This window comes from Diuraphis noxia, unplaced genomic scaffold (assembly GCF_037042655.1).
Source record: "Diuraphis noxia isolate RWA-SAM2 unplaced genomic scaffold, SU_Dnox_SAM2 contig0005, whole genome shotgun sequence".
NCBI lineage: Eukaryota > Metazoa > Arthropoda > Insecta > Hemiptera > Aphididae > Diuraphis > Diuraphis noxia.
This window is the reverse complement of record NW_028301715.1, coordinates 15,929,037-15,948,562: the sequence shown is the minus strand read 5'-3', so window position 1 is coordinate 15,948,562 and position 19,526 is coordinate 15,929,037. Positions and strand designations below refer to the sequence as shown.

At 28.3% G+C, this 19,526-nt stretch overlaps 1 protein-coding gene across 2 annotated transcripts in view; it reads right to left on the bottom strand.

Annotated features, from left to right (window-relative positions):
- The window catches only part of LOC107161914 (uncharacterized), a 147,375-nt gene that overhangs the window by 32,527 nt on the left and 95,322 nt on the right, over positions 1-19,526 (bottom strand). Inside the window, exons 8-9 of one of the 2 annotated variants that reach the window (XM_089229403.1) lie at positions 16,522-16,598; positions 9,782-9,888 (exon numbers count right to left, since the gene is read on the bottom strand). In XM_089229403.1, coding sequence (XP_089085529.1) covers positions 9,809-9,888; positions 16,522-16,598 — 157 coding nt within the window. In that variant the 3' untranslated portion in view covers positions 9,782-9,808. The remainder of the gene's footprint in view (positions 1-9,781; positions 9,889-16,521; positions 16,599-19,526) is intronic. The other variant, XM_015508530.2, reaches the window with a different exon arrangement.

Below are 19,526 nucleotides of genomic sequence, written 5' to 3'. Positions count from 1 at the left end.
CGCCCAATACTCCCCGCCTTGGTTTACTTTATAGAAAATAATATTTGAATAACTATCGCCAATTATTATAGTCATAATATTAATACAATTCAATACAATACACTGTTCGAGTGTTGTTTGGCACTCGTCGCTGCGTATTGCCCTGCAAATCGAAATTACCTAAACGCACATACCTCGTACCTGGTATCCTAGGGGTGTTATAAAATATTATATTAATCGTGATAACGGTATTATTGTAATTATTATACGCGATTGTATGATATCGTGACGTCCCGAGAAAAACCACTGTCGCAGCAGCTAACCGGTGTTAAGAATCGGCAATTACGGTTATTATGGTTATTACCGCAGTTTACCAATAACGGGGGGAGCGCCAGCCAAAGCGCGCAGCAGCGGTGCACCCACCTCTCAATATTATTATTATTATTATTATTATTATTATACGTTGGGCGGTTTGACAATAATAACAATAATAATACCAATAAAATGCGATGTCGGTAGAGCTGCAGCTGCTGTTACTCGGTGTATATACATTATTTGCCGAAATCTGCAACAGTGCTCTGTACGACCCGTCATCGCGGTGTATGCTCAAAGGGTTCATGTGCGATATGACATATTATTATTATTATTATTATTATCATTATTATTATTTAGTAATTAAAAACAGTGGCCCCGCAGGCACTCGGACCTGACGGAGCTTAAAGGTTTTAATATAGCACTCGACGTATATTATATACAACATCCTTGGTCCTTGTCTGGCTCGAGGCTAGTCTTATTTTCGTTTTGTGCGCCGCGTCTTTATATACTACTTGAAACGGTTTTAGTTAGATATACATTTGGCTGTAATTAAAAAAAAAAACGTCAACCGTATAAGCACGTACGACTTTTCACCATTTATGATATTATATAATAAACAGCTGCAGGCACGGACGAGTGTTTAACCATAGCTGATATTTTCTGTGTGGCGACGATATTTTCAAAACGTTTACACCGATTTTAAGCCATACCAATGGGCGTTCATTGGTGACTTTTCAGGAGTGTGCAAAATAACGAAATCCTCAAATTTAAGCTGAATAAAGGCTTGATATGATTTCAACGTATAAAAATATGCTATTATTCATAAAATTAATATTTTTATAGAATATAACAATTAATTTAAATACACTTTGATAAGTATCATATAATATAATCAAATCCATCGATACCGACAAATAAAAACTACAGATTTCTTTGGTTCATTCCAAAAATATTAATAACATAATAAGTAATACCTAACCTAACCAATATTGGATGAAACTAGTTTTGTCCAAGTTCACTTTTTTACGATGCACGCTCGTAATACACTAGAACCTATTTCGTATCCTCAAAGTTAAAAATGTTATTTTATGTTGTCGATACCATGCTACTATTCAGTAAATAATTATAATTTCATATAATTTTTCTAGTGAGGGGCGAGTGGCCCATCTTACCCCCTCCCCCCCCCCAATTGGCATACATGCATACGCATCGAACCTTTTTGGTATAAGTTAATTATATAATAATAATTAATAATTACACGATACTGATTATTATGATGGTAGGTAATATTATTATCATGATATATTTTATAATACAAAATAATAATAATGAAATACGAGGTTCTCAAGGCGCAAAACTCCACTGTTCAATCTGCCGTATTAAAAATAGAAAAATAAGAACTATAGTAATGTTCTAGGTAATGTAAATAAATTATAAAATACCCTTAGGAATAGAGTTTGACACACCGTCTCCGCTGAGAATCGTTTTTCGCAAGCAATGATTTATCATTGAATTTAAATGTATCACATCCATTACAATGACCTGCTGAATGACGAGTTGACTCGCTGTCTATCGAAACCTTTCCTAAACAGCATAGTGACCTTTTTTTTAAAAAAAAATTTAATTTTACATGTCTCATCAGTCATCGGCCATAATATTGTCTTCACGAGCTATGCGTATTTTCTCCAAAGTTTCACGCGTTGGTGAAAATAGAATATTTATACATTTTCGCCGAAACGTTTCATTTTTTTCTTTCGCATACGTCGTGGACATCGAAAAACATAATACGTACAGTACTTCAGACAAGATTTCCATCAAACAGCCGTAGTGTACAAATTCAGTGTAAGGCAATAAAAACTCTGTTTTGATTTAATTCATAAGGATTATTATTATTGTTTATAATTAGAGATTTAAAAATTGCGATATTATTCTAAATTCATGAATGTTTCAACAAGTACCTATCTATTTTTTTATATAATAACAATTAAAAATATATCCTATTGATATCAGCATCAATAAAAAAAATTACAATTATTGATTGACGATGTTTGAAATTTTAATCACGAAGTATGAACAATAAATATAGTATATTATTATAACATTTTTCACTAACTATAGATTTTATGATAGTCATATTTTATTTATTTGAAGTTTATAGTCTTAACATCAATAACAAAGCATTATCCTTCAATCCTTTAGTGTTAATCATAATATTGATATTAATAAATTTTTAATTATAGAAGTAAACTTTTTATTGAATTTTAACTATAACTGGGCTGAAGTTTTTTGTTCAACATTGTACGCAGAACATGTATTACACACTGTAAGCAAAGAAAATTTAATTTAACCAAACGTTTTTTATCATCGAATTCAGTCAATATGTTGTGTTTATCGTATGTGTATTGTGTATATGACGGAAACAATGGTTTTATAAACAATAAACCGTTATTTTACATGCTAATTATAGTCGAAGTGCAAACGAATAATAATTAACAAGTTACTATAGTGTTTTTATCACAATTTTCATGCCTTAAATAATAATAATAATAATAATAAAATATTCAAAAACTCGAGAAGAAAATTTTAATCGAATATTTGTCTTTCTCAACTTCTTAAGTTAAATATTTGAATATGAAATAATTAAAAAAGTAAAATAAAAGTATTCTTTGTTATTAAAAAAAAACTTTCACCGTAAATCTTCGAAAAAATAAACTTACATATACCAAAAGCCTTACCTACATATTGTAGTTTTTTTTTTTTTTTTTAAATAATTTATCGAAGTCAAAGAAAACCAAATTATATATATTTTTTTTAAGTTTTCCAATTTAATATTTTCTTCGTCGCATATATTATTATATGTAATACATTTCCCCGTCCGAGGTTGAACAATAATATGATAATAATAAACATCAGTGATGTATTATTTAAAAAAATATGTCTCTATACTCCTGTAAAATGATTTTGACATCGTCTTCGAGACTAAACGGAGTTTTGTCCCTATATTATATTATATACTATACGATATATATCTACTTATTTGTTATTTTATTAAATCGTTACGACGAGTAAACTAATCAAATTACTATTAGTACCTATGTATACCGCGGTATTGGTATTTGAACATAATTAAATCTATTTTAGATCGTAAACGGGGGAAGATACGTAATGCATTTACGATGATGTGCGATGGGTTAGCCCAAGTTTTTCAGCAAAAAGTGTATTTCAAAAGTTTCTGTGCCAATAGTTTCCAGAACGAAAACTGTACGTGGTCGATGTGCGACTATGATGGGTTCTTTGAAATGGGTCATTTTTAAGTTTTTTGCTAGATTTTGGCAGATCGCACGAGAAAATCCTACTTAAATTTGTTTTTAAAAAAACCCTTTGAATCGTTAAAATCGAGATTCAAAAATAGCCAATAGGATATTTTATCGTAAATTGAAAATTTATAAATCCGTAGTTTACGGGCCTGCAGGAAACTTCCGGGATTTCTTTAGGCCCAAAACAGTATTATATGTTCTTCATGGTAAAAAAATCAACTGCTTACTTTGTAACGACCAATACATATGTTTATAAAAGAACAATAGGTTATGTTATTGTATCGAATACTCAATAGCTATTTTTATTATTCTAAACTAGTCATCACAGTGCGTATATTATAATGTAAAACAAGATTATTTAATATGTCCTATTATATTATGTATTTTTCTTGCCTAGATAAACTATACTAATTTTATGTACCTACACAGATAGCTACAACTGTGGACCTGTAGTGTGGTTTTCAACCGGGGGGTCGACAATTGTTTTAGGGTCGCCAATTCGTGCAAAAAAAAAAGAATCTTTTAATATAATAATATATTACTATATCGTAAGTGTTGTAATATATATATATTTTAATAGTCCGATAGTCGATAAAAACATACCATTTATTTATGATACAATTCAAGGCTAATATATTTTCTTTTTACAGATAAGATAACGATATAATCGATTATGCGATGTTGCGATGTTCTGATTATTTTATCGTAAATATCCAAATGAACATGATGTACATTATTTTGTTTGTAAAATGTACACACAAATAAATACAATAATAACAGTTTGTAAAATTGTTTAATGCTTAAATTACAAAAGGGTCGTTAGATATTTGTGACATATTATAGGGGGTCGCGAACTCAAAAAGGTTGAGAACCACTGCTGTAGACTGCGAGGACGAAAAATGTGCTTAATTTACCTTTTGCCTAGGTATTCTTAATTACATACTTAAGACCTACTCGTGACTCGTGGGGCGTAGCCAGGATTATGATATAGTGGGTGGGAGGGTTACGTATTATAGTTAAACTAAAAAGTTTTTTTCACACAGCCTTCGTATGTGAATATGATAAACAATGAATTTATCAGGGGAAAAAACTAAAAAGTGAATTAGGGGGGAAGGTGTAGCCACCCGACTGCAGTATGGACCTAAATATGAAACTCAAACTACGATAAAATACAAACGATATTATTATGGTGACTGCGAAATGCCACGCCATTGAACCGAAGTATATGCAAGACGTCTTAATACTATTATGATGGATGTAAGAAGTCCTTTTGCTTTCGAGTCAAAAGCATGCGGTGGCATATTATTATAATAATTTAGGCGAACGCACAAAGTCGAATGATTTTCTAGAGATTTACCGCGGCTAATTGTCATCCGTCGGTTTCGTTTTCTACAAACGGTTTCTCGGGTGGCGTCGTATAATATTATACGTATAATCATCAGTCATCACTAACGCTCTCTGCCCGCGATACAGAGCGAAATATATATGTTAATGTAATTATATTAATATGATGGCCGATTCACCCGAAGCGTGCTCACCTCCATTAACCCACATAATATTTGTACTTTCAAATCATAATTTTTTTTAAATTTTATATGACTAAACCTAATAAAATACCATAGGAAATTATCTACAAATATCAATTTCGTTTTTATTTTTTTTATTATGCTATCGGAAGTAGCTAAAAAATAAAAATAGTTTCAATAAAACATATAATATACAATATTTTTTAGTCTAGTACTTATATTATACTCGGATAATGATATAGATTAACAAATGGCTCCATATCATGTCATTAATAATATCTCTAGTAGATATATTTAAAGTTTAATTACTGAGAAAGCAGTTTTTTGAATTCCAAGTTATAAACGTTTATATGCACTTATTAAAAAAAAAAAAATAAATAATCCGTTCTACAGTTATTATCAGTACATCATTAAGTCCTTATTATGTCTTTTTGTAGCACTTACTGGCGTAAAAAAATAAAAATGAATAGTATTTAAAAATTCCATCTGTAGGTATAAACAGTATTATAGCCGTTAAACATGTAATTTGAACAAATGCATAAATACATGAAATAGGGTGTGCTCAAGCATAACAGATAGAACTGACTTTTAAAATAACTTTTGTTCTAATTAATATTTTTTAAACATTTTTTTTGTTTATTATTAAGAGACCCTTGCGCTACACGTAGAATATAAAAAAAATTTCATTTTTTGAATAGGACAAATAAAAAAATTTTAATTTGATTACATTTTTGTTGGAAAAATTCAAAATAGCCAATTTGTAAATTTAATTAAAAGAAATATTTTGACGGTAAAAATATTTATCTAAATCAATTAGTTTATTTTTTAGAATTTTTTTAAATATTTTTTTGCATAAATTACTTTGGAGCGTTATAAACTTATAACTTCTTTCAAATATTATTTTCAATATTATTTCTGAAATGAGTATATTTATTAAATTAGTTATTAATTATATAATTTTCACAATTTTTGTTGTACGTTTAATTAGCATAATTTTTTTTTTTTAGTCAGTTCTATCTGATACACCCTGTATAGTGAATCATATGAGTATATAACTCAATAACTCTTACGCTCCTTTCACACGTGTGATGTACATAATATAAAAACGAATTTGACGTGTAAAATAATACTTCAAGATCAATCAAAGACTTGACGCATTGTATTGGCATAGTTGCGTGGTGGTGGCGTGATTTTTCAATGGAAGGTTGCAGAAAGATGGTGAAAAGTAAAGCCGGGGACAATATGCGACAGCCTTACCAATTTTCAAATACACCAATATGACAGTATAAAGCGCAGCAACACGTATTTATACAAATTTGAAACGGTATTAAATCTTTTATTTTTTATGGAAGTATTTTTTAAATACTGCCATTTTTATGGAAGTATTTAAAGTCGATATATATCGAGTGAAATGTATTTGTTGATTCTCTCTTATTACGCAATTAGTTTTTTGTAAATTTAAAGCAAACACGTATTTTACAAAAGTATTGCACCAAATCCAAGCTGCACTTTATGTGATAATCTACTAATTTCAAAAATATTTAACTGTTGCCGCTATAAACGTGCACGGTTTTTATTTGAAAAACTAAAAAAAAATATTAAATTTTCATGTTATTCGAAGAAATAATTTTTGAACGTTGCATAAAGTATAGAAAGTTTGATTTCGTATGGAATAATGTTAATAACTTTGTCTAATGTTCAAATAAAATTTAATATTTGTGCGACATCATTGATACGTTTTAATGCGATTTAACCTCTGTATGAACAGAACCACAATGATTCCTTTTGCTAAGGGTAAGATCTCCAGTAAAGGTCGGAAAAGAACAAAGGTCCCTAAAACGTTTAACCGATTACATCCAATCTGATTTAGTACGACTATTTACCGTAGGTAGGTACATGTAATTCAATAAATTTTGACATCTCGCTTAATACCATTAAATCGAAGTTCCATTTTGACTTTGACTAGTTTGACTATATACCATTTTTCGTTATATACATAATACGACGCGTTCGACGTATATGTATAGTGTATGTTCATATTTTTCCAAGATTATTTTTATAACCAATAATAAAAGGAAAAAACACGTTCTCGAAACATCACTCACCGGGAGTGTAAGCTTCTTGCGAAAGTTATTTATGCAGTTACGTTTTTTTTTTTATTTTATTATTTCTTCTTTTGATCTGCAGGAAGTGATGATAGAATTTCAGATAAGAAGGAGTTCCAAGCAAACAGAGCATTTGGTATGGATGAGATAAACATTTGTGTATAGGAAATAAATAAATGTAGATTGTATAAAAAAATTATTTTTGATTTTGAAGATTTTTCTTTGACAGCAGAATATGACGAGATTAGACTTTTATTATATTACATGATTTTACAGTATACCTTCCTATACGTTTAGTTTCCACGCATTATGGTAAAACATAAGCTCGCAGCTCAACATAGTTATAACAGAATATTAGTGTAAAGACGATAAAACACTGTTGGAGATGTATTTTTCCAGAAATGATTGAAAATTTCAAACCGTAATACCATATCATTACGGCCACTGCAGAAATGTGATACGCATCTACGACAATTTCACCATACGCATTTAATCCGATTTTTTTTTCATTTTTACCGAAATTCTAAAACTGATGTACACGACGGCTGCAATATAGTATTGAGACGCTTTAACTGAATTTGTCGACTGCTTTCAAGATGCGAATGTTGTATACGAATCGTATGGAATAGATCATGCTAACCGTATCAAATAGCATTTTCTGGGGCGAAAAAAAAATAATCATATCGCAAAAATCAATCACGTCTAAGAATTGCCGAAAATTCAAAATTCTGGAAGGTCCACTTGATAGTACCAAATAATACCTAACTTAACCTACCATTTATTTATTAGTGTACAATCTATTTATAAGTGCACTACATTTTGCAGCTTTAATAAGAATTATTATGAAAGAAATTATTTTGATGAAAAAAATATAATATAATATGATAAATTAGATATTTTTTTGATTCAAACAGTCGTAATTCGATTATAACGGAGGTTGAGCATTGTCATATTTAAGTTCGTTATAATAGCAGTCAACGGCATTGTACTCGGTTATTATTGCTGAAAACATAAGTAGGTACCCAACACCTGATCAATACGTCATATTCAGAAGCTCAAAACATAATATCACATTATTTGTGTAGCCCTAAGAAAAATCTTTAACCACACCAAAATTCATATTTAATCGATTGACATTTCAATCGGAATACTCGCAACAAAAATGCTTAGGTTATGTTACATGCAATGTATTTTATAGCGTAAAACAATATGAAGTTGGTGTAAAACACATTGATCATTATTATAAACTCTGATTGCCCGGGAAAAATTATGATCGTTTGTTCAAAGCATTGAGAACATTTATTTTTAAACTATTATAAAAATATAACAATAATTGTTTTACTGTTGTATACAGAGACACAGAGTTGTGGGTTTTTTTTCTTCCAGAAATATGTATATAGTGTGTGTGTATTGCTGTGCAATTTTAGCTCAGTAGTAAATTTATTAAGGTTTTCAAAATATATATTATATGAATTTAATAATTTTTGTATAAGCTCATGTGCCGAAAGTACTCCTTATTGGTTTAATATTATTAAGGCACGAGTGAGAAAAAATGAAGTATGAATAAATAAAAAAATATATGTTTGTAAAAAGAAAAATATCAAACAAACAAAAATTACAAACATTACAGTGTATGAATTATTATTTTTAATTTTAGTGTTAACAAAAATATTTTGCAGGTTGTAATAATAATTCTTCAGTAGGGGTATAAACTCGTATAGTGAATTTTATACTAAATTCTTTGAGATTGTTATGCAGTAAAATAACAATCCTAATAATAATATATACTGGGCGGTGCAGGTTAAAAAAGGAATATACGTTAATAGAATTTTCTACAAACCAAAAACAACCAACCGTCAACAGAAATATTATTATGCCACCAAAAATCCATTCGATATAAGATAATAGAATATAGAAAGAAAAAGAAAACAAATCGAGCAAAAAATTTAACGTATAATAAATAATATGATATTCTTCAAGAAAACAATCCAATCTGGCGGATACCTACCGATTTTTTTTTAACTGTATCCGATGACATTTGCATTACAATATTTTTACCGTCTTAATCCGACCTTCCAAACCGTTGTCTGCAGTTACAGATAAATGAATAAATTACTGAGCGACCTTCGGGTTTCGTTTTAACCAAGCAATTCATCAAGTTCATCAGTATCATCTATGCAAACAAAATAAATCGTTACGATATAACGAGACGACTGAGCAACGTATGTTGAAAAGTTTTTGCGTCGACCAGTTTCGACATTATTTTAATATTTCTATTAAAACACACAAATATATTCACAAACGCGAATTCGTTTCGTCTGCGATTTCCAAAAATTTGTAAAATAATAATATCTTTCGTTTTTTTTTGTCTACAATGGTATTTATATCGGATTGATATTTTTTCATTGTTATCGTTTGTTTAAAATTTCGGAATTTTTTCGGATTTTCCAATCGCATATCGGTATGCTGTTATAATGACAATCATAATATTAACTCGTCTGTTTTGTATATCTATTATCTGGTCATATCATAATAATACCTTCATCGCTGTATTATCACCATCGTATCATGTGTTTGGGGTTGATTTTTTGACACCGAAATTCATTGTGATTTGTTTATCAGTTATTGCAGTTTTGTTAGACTTGTCTGCAAATGAAATTCGAATTAATAATTAATATTTCATTTCTGTGTTCAAAATAATATTATGCTTTATCTAATTTGATTGGCAATTTTAAACTCTGTAAAGCTTCGATATTTAACATAAAAGTGATAAAGCCACGTCGAGTTTGTTCTTTACGAATCACTAAATCCATATCTGCTCTTTTGTTCAAACTTTGTGCTTAGAACTTTTGAATTCTGTTTTTGTACGACGTAGACGTGTTTAAACTGATATTTAAGATAAATTTATATTTTTATTTTAACCCAACAAGGAAAATATTGTTTTATTAGGATATTCACTGTGTTATAATATTATAATAATAAAACTCTCAAAAATAATATTACAGCAAACTAGCTAATTGTAACAACTAACTGTATTATGTGTAGATACAAAAAACACATAATTATAATATCGTATTATATCACCTAAAGGTACACCTAGCATGGTAAAAATAACATGATGTATTATTTGTATGCTTTGTATATTTATATTTAAATATATTATAATTGCTTAAAAATGCATTTTCTGAATATGTATGTACTATTCCTCACAAATGAAATTATATCATTATGCTGATGAAAATATGATTTCTCTAAATTAGATCTCAGTATTTACCAAAATGTATTTTTGTGATCCTGGATTTTATCTACAATTTATTTTATGAAATTATTTCTAGCAGCGACGCAATGAAAATCTTGGATTTAATCTGTCATTTATTTATTTGCCGTCAGTAATGCAAAGCTATTATATATATACATATTTGAATCTAAGTGTTATAACATTGTAAGGTTGAGTAATAAATATTTCTTTATCTCCAATGCTTTTTCACTAAATATTATAGTATATATTATTCGACGAAACATTTGTTTATTTTTTATCCGAAATTCTATTTAGTTGCTTAAAATAATTTTTACATGTATGTATATAAAGTTGGTAATTATTTTAAATCCTTCGTGTGAACATATTTTATATAAATAGCTATTGGGTACGTGATGTATTTACCACATTCAAGTTGGATACCTGATCCTACTTGATTTTTGGCTTGCATTATAACATAATAATTAAAGTCTTTCAAAATTATACGTTGATTATAAGTTATTCTGTAATTATATGTATATTCAATCTAATAATACGTTTGTAATAAGGATTACATATTATTGTTATTATTTTACATACCTATATTAATCTATCCCTGCAGCAAGGCTGCAAAATTCACCGACCCGAATAGTTTAGTTGGGATTTTGATGCTCAAACTTTAAACAAATGGTTTTTAAATTAAAGCCGATTTCGTATGGGTTAAAATAAGGGTAGACCGTAAACGTAAGAAACAAAAAGCTATGATATACATTCATCGATATTTTAACAATGACGCTGATGAACGACGTGTAATATGGGTAGGTTACTACATTATAACTATTCTAAGAACTATCGGGATACGAGGTGACATCATAAAAAATAACAATAAGTTTGCGATAATTATTGCGATTTATAAAAAATTTAAGTAGGCATGTCTCTTCAAACCTAACGACCATAGCTCACAAAACTTTCGAACGTTACAGACAATTTCTCATATTATTTGAGATTAAAATATAGCATTCGAAACCTTAGGCATGGAACAACATTTGAAAGGTACGCGCTTTATTCTTGATGAGGGAACGCGACCACGGAACAACAGAAATTATTTTCAAGGGCTGTCATTTTGTCAAAATATTTAAGACCAATGAAACCGTAATGACATACGATTCCGTGAATTTTCGACGTATTTTTTAGACGGTCGCATTTTGTTTGTGCTTATTAGACCAACAATCCGAACGAAACAACGCAAGGTATACTGCACTGATGCACGTCCAATTCAATTTTCTGAAAACAGATTTGGATTAATTCACCTTTTTTTCATGGCGTAGTATGTCGAAAACGAATTTTTCACAATTTACATGAATTAACATAATATTAGATACCTATAGGTACTCATCATGAAGCTATATTTCGGGAAATTAAAATCGGTTTTCCAATGTATTTGTAGGAAATATTAATAAAAAAAAACCTCAAATTGGATGCAAGGCAAAATAAATAACAAACAAATATTATTTGTTTTAAATTCGTAAAAATTATTTACAAATGTTGTATCGCTGTTCTACGAAATATGTTATAAAATAATGTGAAATATGTGTATCGAATAAAATTGCAATATTTATAGTACGCCAACATCAATTCCAGATATTTTCGAGTCAGCAAAATCGAAAATAAACTTAACGGCTGCTGCATATTTCGAAATATAATTACGTCTGTAAGTCATAGTTGCTATGCGTCTGAGTGTACACCGTGTGCCGAATGACACGATCATATTAGAATAAAATATCTATATAAACTGGGTATAATCGTGTTAATCACCTCAAGTATATACATTTTTTAATGTTCCGGCTTTTGTAAATCTAAAGTTCCTATAATATAATATTTTATAAACAGTTATTTATTTTTATACTATTTAATTAACTTCCTGTTGCGACTGGCGATATAAACTTCTTTTTTTTTCTTCAAATAATAAGACCGTTTTTTTACTGTGAATATTTTTGAGCGAAAATTGTAGGAAAACTTCCATGTACATGCAAATATCATTACTGCATTAAGTAAGGAACAATTAATTGAAATACGAACAAGTGTACTTTCTGACTAGGTAATCAATGTCTAAATATATTGTACCCAAACTAAGAATAATTTATCCATAGTCCATGAAAATATATTAAAAAAATATTTGGGGGCGAATAATTATAATACTACCTTTGGTCCCGCGGACCAGCAGTTTAACCAAAACAAAAAAAATAAGGTTTAAAAGATATATGAGAGTTATGATTATGGTTTTAAAATTACATTAATTAATATAAACATATATGCACATTAGTTAAATTTTTTTATTTTATCACCAACACTCCTTAAATCATTTAACATACCTTAATGGTATTATAAAATTAAAGTATAGTAAATTCCTTAAGTCAGAATTTAAATAAATACATTATTATAATGGATTAAAGGAATAGGTGGGTAGATGGGGGTGGATTGTATCACCTGCACGTACCTATATCGATAACGACATTTTGGCAATCTCGAGTCGGCTTGCATTATGCCTACATCGTGAAAATCTAGCTCGTTTTCCGTTTTCTAAAGAAAGACAAGTTAATGCTAGCGATTATTTCCTTGTCAGTTGTCATCCGAGGATGGTTTTGGAGGGGCGGTAGTTCACAGGATTCTGTTTTCTCGTACAACGGAGTACCTACGAAGACCTACAAAGTATAATATGTACACCCCGGTGGGAGAGATAACTCGTATGAGAACAATGCAATTTTTACTGTTTCATCCCCTATAGTTTAGGCAGAGGTTCTCAAACTCGATATTATTTACGATTAATTAGACGAATATTACGGACGGGTCGCTTACCGCACTGTTTTATAATCATAACGGCAGAAGACGAAAATCATCAACACGAGGAGAAAGACATTATGATAAGTTTTTGATGTAGGTACCTACCTGTCTATCTATATATTATATTATTTTGTATTTTAGTTTATTGCACGTACCTCTACAATTATTATTGTGGTTTGAGATTCACTATGCAGCGGCCTATATAATATATCAACTATATTTTCATATCATACGGCGCGTGATCCTCCAAAACGTTATCGCTGTGCTTCGTATACGTCCCCCCCACACACACACAATAACAATAACAATAATAATAATAATAAAAATCATACATTATTCAAGGTGGCGCAACAATAATAAGGAATATATAAGGATTGCCATTAAACGCGGACAGACAGACGCGGAGCCGAGTCGCTGTTGAAATGTGCGGCACCGGATTTATGGTTTTTAATAACGTGGCGCCCGTCGGGTGTGGGCAAGTATAGCATATATAATATATATATATATATATATATATATATATATAGGTTAGGTTATATATATTTATATATGTATATAATATTCTGTTTCCCGTACAACGTATTATATTATTTTATATACGTCCTGACGTTCGTGAGAGAGCGGTCCAACCGACCGTTGTACAGCTACAATCGTTAGGGGCTCCCATTTCGGGAAAACGACCTTAGGTAAACACTTTATATAGGTACGTATATAATATATTAGGTATATATATATAGTACCACTGCAAGTGTATAATAATAATATAATGGTGAATGGCTGGCGGGACTGCGCGTTGTCGGATAAAACGACGACCGGAACCATGGGGTAAAAAAAAGTTTCATTTCCTATCAAAATAAGAAATTATTACAACAGGAAGAGAACGATGAGCTTAGCGGGTCGACTCGTTAGACGAAACAAAAATAACCAGAAATAAAGAGGTGGAATTCGCTCAACCATTCATTAAGTTGACATTAAATATGGCATTACGGGGCGGAGAGTGCGACGAGCTTCTTTTTTCTTCTTTTTCTGATAATTTTTATTGTAATATTTTCATCCCTTTTTTGTTTTTCGTTTTCTTTTCTTTCGATACCTTTTTCCCGATGCCGGGCCCGGAAGTCAAATACATTTAATCACGAGCGTTTAATTAAACGTTTGATTGAAAGACGCAAGAACAAAGAGCAACGGCTATTAATTAAACTTTTGAGTGGAAAACGTTTTGTGGAAACGGCTTAAACCTTTATAGGTGCCCACTGAGCCCTGTAAGAGAGGGAATATATTATATTATATACGTTTATATCTATGAATACTCGTCTGCCTGGACAAACCGTTTAAACAAACATTTAATTTCGCTCCAAATGTTCATTGTGTTCATACTTTTCTGTACATTTATGAACTTTGTAAAAAAATGAACTTGAAACCATTTACCTCAGACAACTTTCGGTAGGTAGGTAACAATACAATTGACGTTCGAAAAACGCCATAAACTTAGTTGTAAGTACACCAGAAGACACAGCGTTCAGAATATAATATTTATATTGTGCATATCTGTTTCACCGTTTCATTTATATTTTGAGTTTCTCTTTTATTTAAAACACGATTATGAACACAAACAATAAGTTAAGGTGAAATACAAATATAATATAAACATGCCGATACACTGCGCATGAATAAATGAAGCAGCAAAAGGTGGGATATTAACTAATTAAAATGCATTAATCCTAGTTAAAGTATGGCAGTTTTAAAAACGCTAATTCCAATTTGTTTAGTTGATTTGAAAATAATACACGTCAACTTAAAATCATGTATACGAATATATAGGTACCTATATGATTTTACGTGAAACTAATTAACAATCGTTTTTGTCTACGCTGTTTAAAATTAATTTAATTAAATGAATATTCCTTGATTCAATTATTTTTTATTAATATGACACGATTCTATATTTGCCTAAACCCTTATGCAGCTAGTGTGGCAATGAAAAATAATGGTTTATAGTAAAAAATCATTATTAAATTTGAAAAACATTGGAAGTTGGACAATTTTTAACTAATCAAAATTGTATTAATACTCATTAATTTAAATATTCCTAGAGTTAAACATTTCATTTCAACAAATCATTTTTATTTATATATGTTTTTATTTCATCATAACTTATAACGTTTAATTATTTTAACTAGGAAACGAGAATTTATTAGCTTGCACACCTCTGTTAGCCACCCATTAAATTATGGTTAATTTCTAGTGTTGATAATATTCTCTTTAATCAGGTTATGTAATCATAAACAGTGTGAGTCAAATTTTCAAATATAAGCAATCTAAAATTTAACGCCTGCTATAATTGGTGCCACGTTTTTAAAGAAACCCCCTTACCTACATATAAGTTTAACAAATAATAATCAACAAAACAATATTTAAATTTAAAAATTGTTAAAAAAAAACCCACAACATAATATTATAATATTGTTTAATTTTTGAATTTTGGTGTTCAATGTTTTAGTGTATTCTCATTTCGATATTTTTTGAAAACAATATAAACGAGATACATAACAACAGATAAACAACAAACTAAGTCTAAATACTATATTATTGTTATATTCGAAGGAAATTTGTGATCTCAGACTTAAGGAATTATATTTCATATTTTATTCTAACAATGGTTGTTCACAAACATATTTTTTTTGTCCATTAATACAATACATATTTAACTAATTTACTAAAGTACTACACTGCAACAATCCTATATTAATCTTATTATATGTTTTTCCTGTTAAATAAGGAAATCCACTTGAAAATAATTCAAACATAAATTATTATTTACACAAAGAAGATTTATTAGATTTTTTAAAGATGGTTATTATTATTTATATAGATTCTTATCCCTAGCTCACAATTGAGATAGGCACCTAATTGATAAAATTCTTTTATTTTACTATAATTTTTGTTTTTGTTGTAGGCATATATTATACGAATAATATTTTATCTAAATATAAATAAACAACTAAAATAATCAATAAGATATATGTTTAAGATTTAATAGATTATAATTGTTTTAAATTTATTAATAATAAGGCATATATGATACAGTTTAATTAAATTCTAAACATTGATATCAGACATGGTAAAAATCGTAATTATAATAAAATAGTAAATGGTTAAATTAAAATTTATAAAAAAATAAGTTGTAGTTGATAAATTTCACTTACCCGAGTGTTTGGAAACAGTTCTTTTAGTTTCATGTTCACCGTCAATAATTCCATTGGTGCCACGTTGAGATTTATCTCTGAAAAATAAAAAATACATTTATAATATATCACGTGTTATTATATACGAGATTCTAACTCAAAATATTTAACATAGATTTGAATATTAAACAAAAAGAGGCTTTTTGAATTTGTACAAAGCCTGCGTAATATTTAAATGGTATTTAAATAAATATATATATATATATTTTTTTATTTTTTTTACAAATTAAAAACATTTATTGTAAGATTTTAATTTAAATAAAATAAAATCTATTTTTCAATAGGATGGTGTTTTATCAACGATAAAAATAATTAAAAGAATCGCATAAGATTATGAACATTCCCAAATTTAACTTGAAAAATTCGAAGCAGTAATTCTTTAAAAAACAAACAGTAATTATTAAGTTTCTACTTTATCTGTGTAAATATAACATAACTTGTAGTTGTATATTCAGCTGTCTTCGAAGCTTTTAAAAATAATATTATTGTTGAAGGTTAAAATGGATTTGCAAAAACTAAAATATTAGCTTTTAACTTTCACTATTTAGCCAATTTATTATTATTCTAGAATTTTGTAAGCCACTTTATTTGATCTCACAGGAATCATATAATTTTAATAAATCTTGAAGCCATAACAAATTTGAGTACCTAAGTTACACAATTAATTTACATATTTTAAGAGGGCAATTATTACGAAGATATTTATATCCACTTTTGAAATAGTAGCATACATTTAAATGATATAAGATGACCTATGAACTCTGTTACTAAATTGTACCAAAAGTTATACTTAAGATTTTAAATTGTAATTCCTAAAATATTAAATTATAGAATGTATCAATGTATTTATTTAAATATCAACTAATGAAACATTATTATATTCATGTGATATTGTGATTTATTTTTACTAATATACCTACAAATGTATAAATATAATACAATAATCTTTTATTCCTTTAAAGTTTTGTCTCAAATTTTGAAGGTTTAAGGTACCTTATTTTAGTGATATAAGAAAATATTATTTTTTGTATTGAATAATAATAGCTGTTATATAAATATTTGTTTACCACATTGTATCTTACAATAGCTTTTAGAGTATAATTTAAGAAAAAAGCTGTTTGGTTATCATTCTTAAGTTTTTATACTTATTAAACATAATAATAATAAAATTATGCGTTTTTAGTTTTCATAAAATGTTTATAATATAATAAATATCTACTCAGTGTACTATTTTAGCTTAAAAAACAAATTTACACGACATCAAAACTATCTGTGTCACTAAGAAAACAAATTCCAATAACGATTGTGAGCAAAATTGTTTTAACTTACAGCGATTAGTTCGAAATAGTAATGTTAATATTTTTCAATACTCTATAGCAGTAGACAATATCACAAGGTTATAATTGTGAAACCATTCAAAAACCCTTACATAACTCATCTTTAAAGTTCACCATATAGTATTCAAATTTTCCACGAAATATTTTTTTTATTTTTTTAACACTGTCTATCACTGAAACTATATTATAAGTTGCATTATATGTATAATGTATATACATAATATTGCGAGTATATAATGAATAATAATATGTATTTTTGTTCATTTAAATGTTACAAACAATTTTACCATTTCACAAAAACCTCATCCATCAGCACAATAACAATACACACACAAAAAAAAATAGCTAAGTAATTTTGTAATTTATGTGTTTTTAAGTGCATCATTAGTAACAGTATTTTCTAGTGTTTTTTTTTTCAAATCAATAATCAAAAGGCCCATGTCATATTTTTATGGTTACAATTATTCATCAAAGGTAATAAACATTTAGCTTTTAAAACCATCTCATATAGGATGTAGACTACTACAATATAATGCCAATGACTGCATTGGCATTATAATAGTTTTACTTGGTATAAAGCATTCTTTATTTATTTTTAAGATATTATAGTTGTATACATTGTTATAGACCAAAAGTAATAAACTATAACATTCATAAAAAATTATGTGACATTTTAGAATATTCAATGTAAATAATTACATTTATTTTATATATGTTTCTCAAATATTTCAAAAAGAATATACATAGAGAATAAATTTTTAACTGAAATTCATTTTAAATTTATTGTTTTAATAACATTTTATCAATTGCAATATTGCACGTATAACCTCATAAAAAGCGTACTCTGCATATAGTTTTACTGTTTTACAGTGTATAATATATTATTATAAAACTTTTTATAATTTTAACAGTATTAAAAAGAAAAACAATAGAAAGTCGCTAATAAGTAATAAATAAATAATTTTTTTATTATATAAGTTTTAAAATATAATATTTCATCAAGTACCTATGTTGCTTTTTATGAAAAAATAATGATAAAACTTAAATAATTAAGTTTCGTAATAATTTATCTACAAATAAGTGTAATATGTACGCCATTAATGTCTTATTAATGCTTTTATAGATGGTAATTTAAGTTTACAGAATTATATTCGCAACGTAAATTCAATCAATAGGTAACTACTTATAAAAACATAGATAAATGACCATTTTATTTACAGCATAAGCTAACGGTGTGTAAAACATTAGTCATGACCGACTCTGAAAAAAAAAACATTTATCCACACTAGTAACCTATTGTGTAATAAAACGCCAAATAAAATACCTATATATAGACCATTAAATATAATTACATAAATGATCGCTCCGAATGCCCAGGGGATCCTCTCAACTGCAAAAAACATACCTAAGCTTAAAAGACCTAACCCTCACTGACGAAATTAAAGTTAAATTACCTTATCCAATTTTCAGTGTATGAAAAAAAAATATAATATTTTGAGTTTGACGACTAGGTACATAATATTATGTATTAATAATAGTTATATGGACTATAATTATGATGTAAATCATTATTAGTACACTAACATATAATAATAAAACTTTTTTGAGTTTTTTTCTTAATATAATATC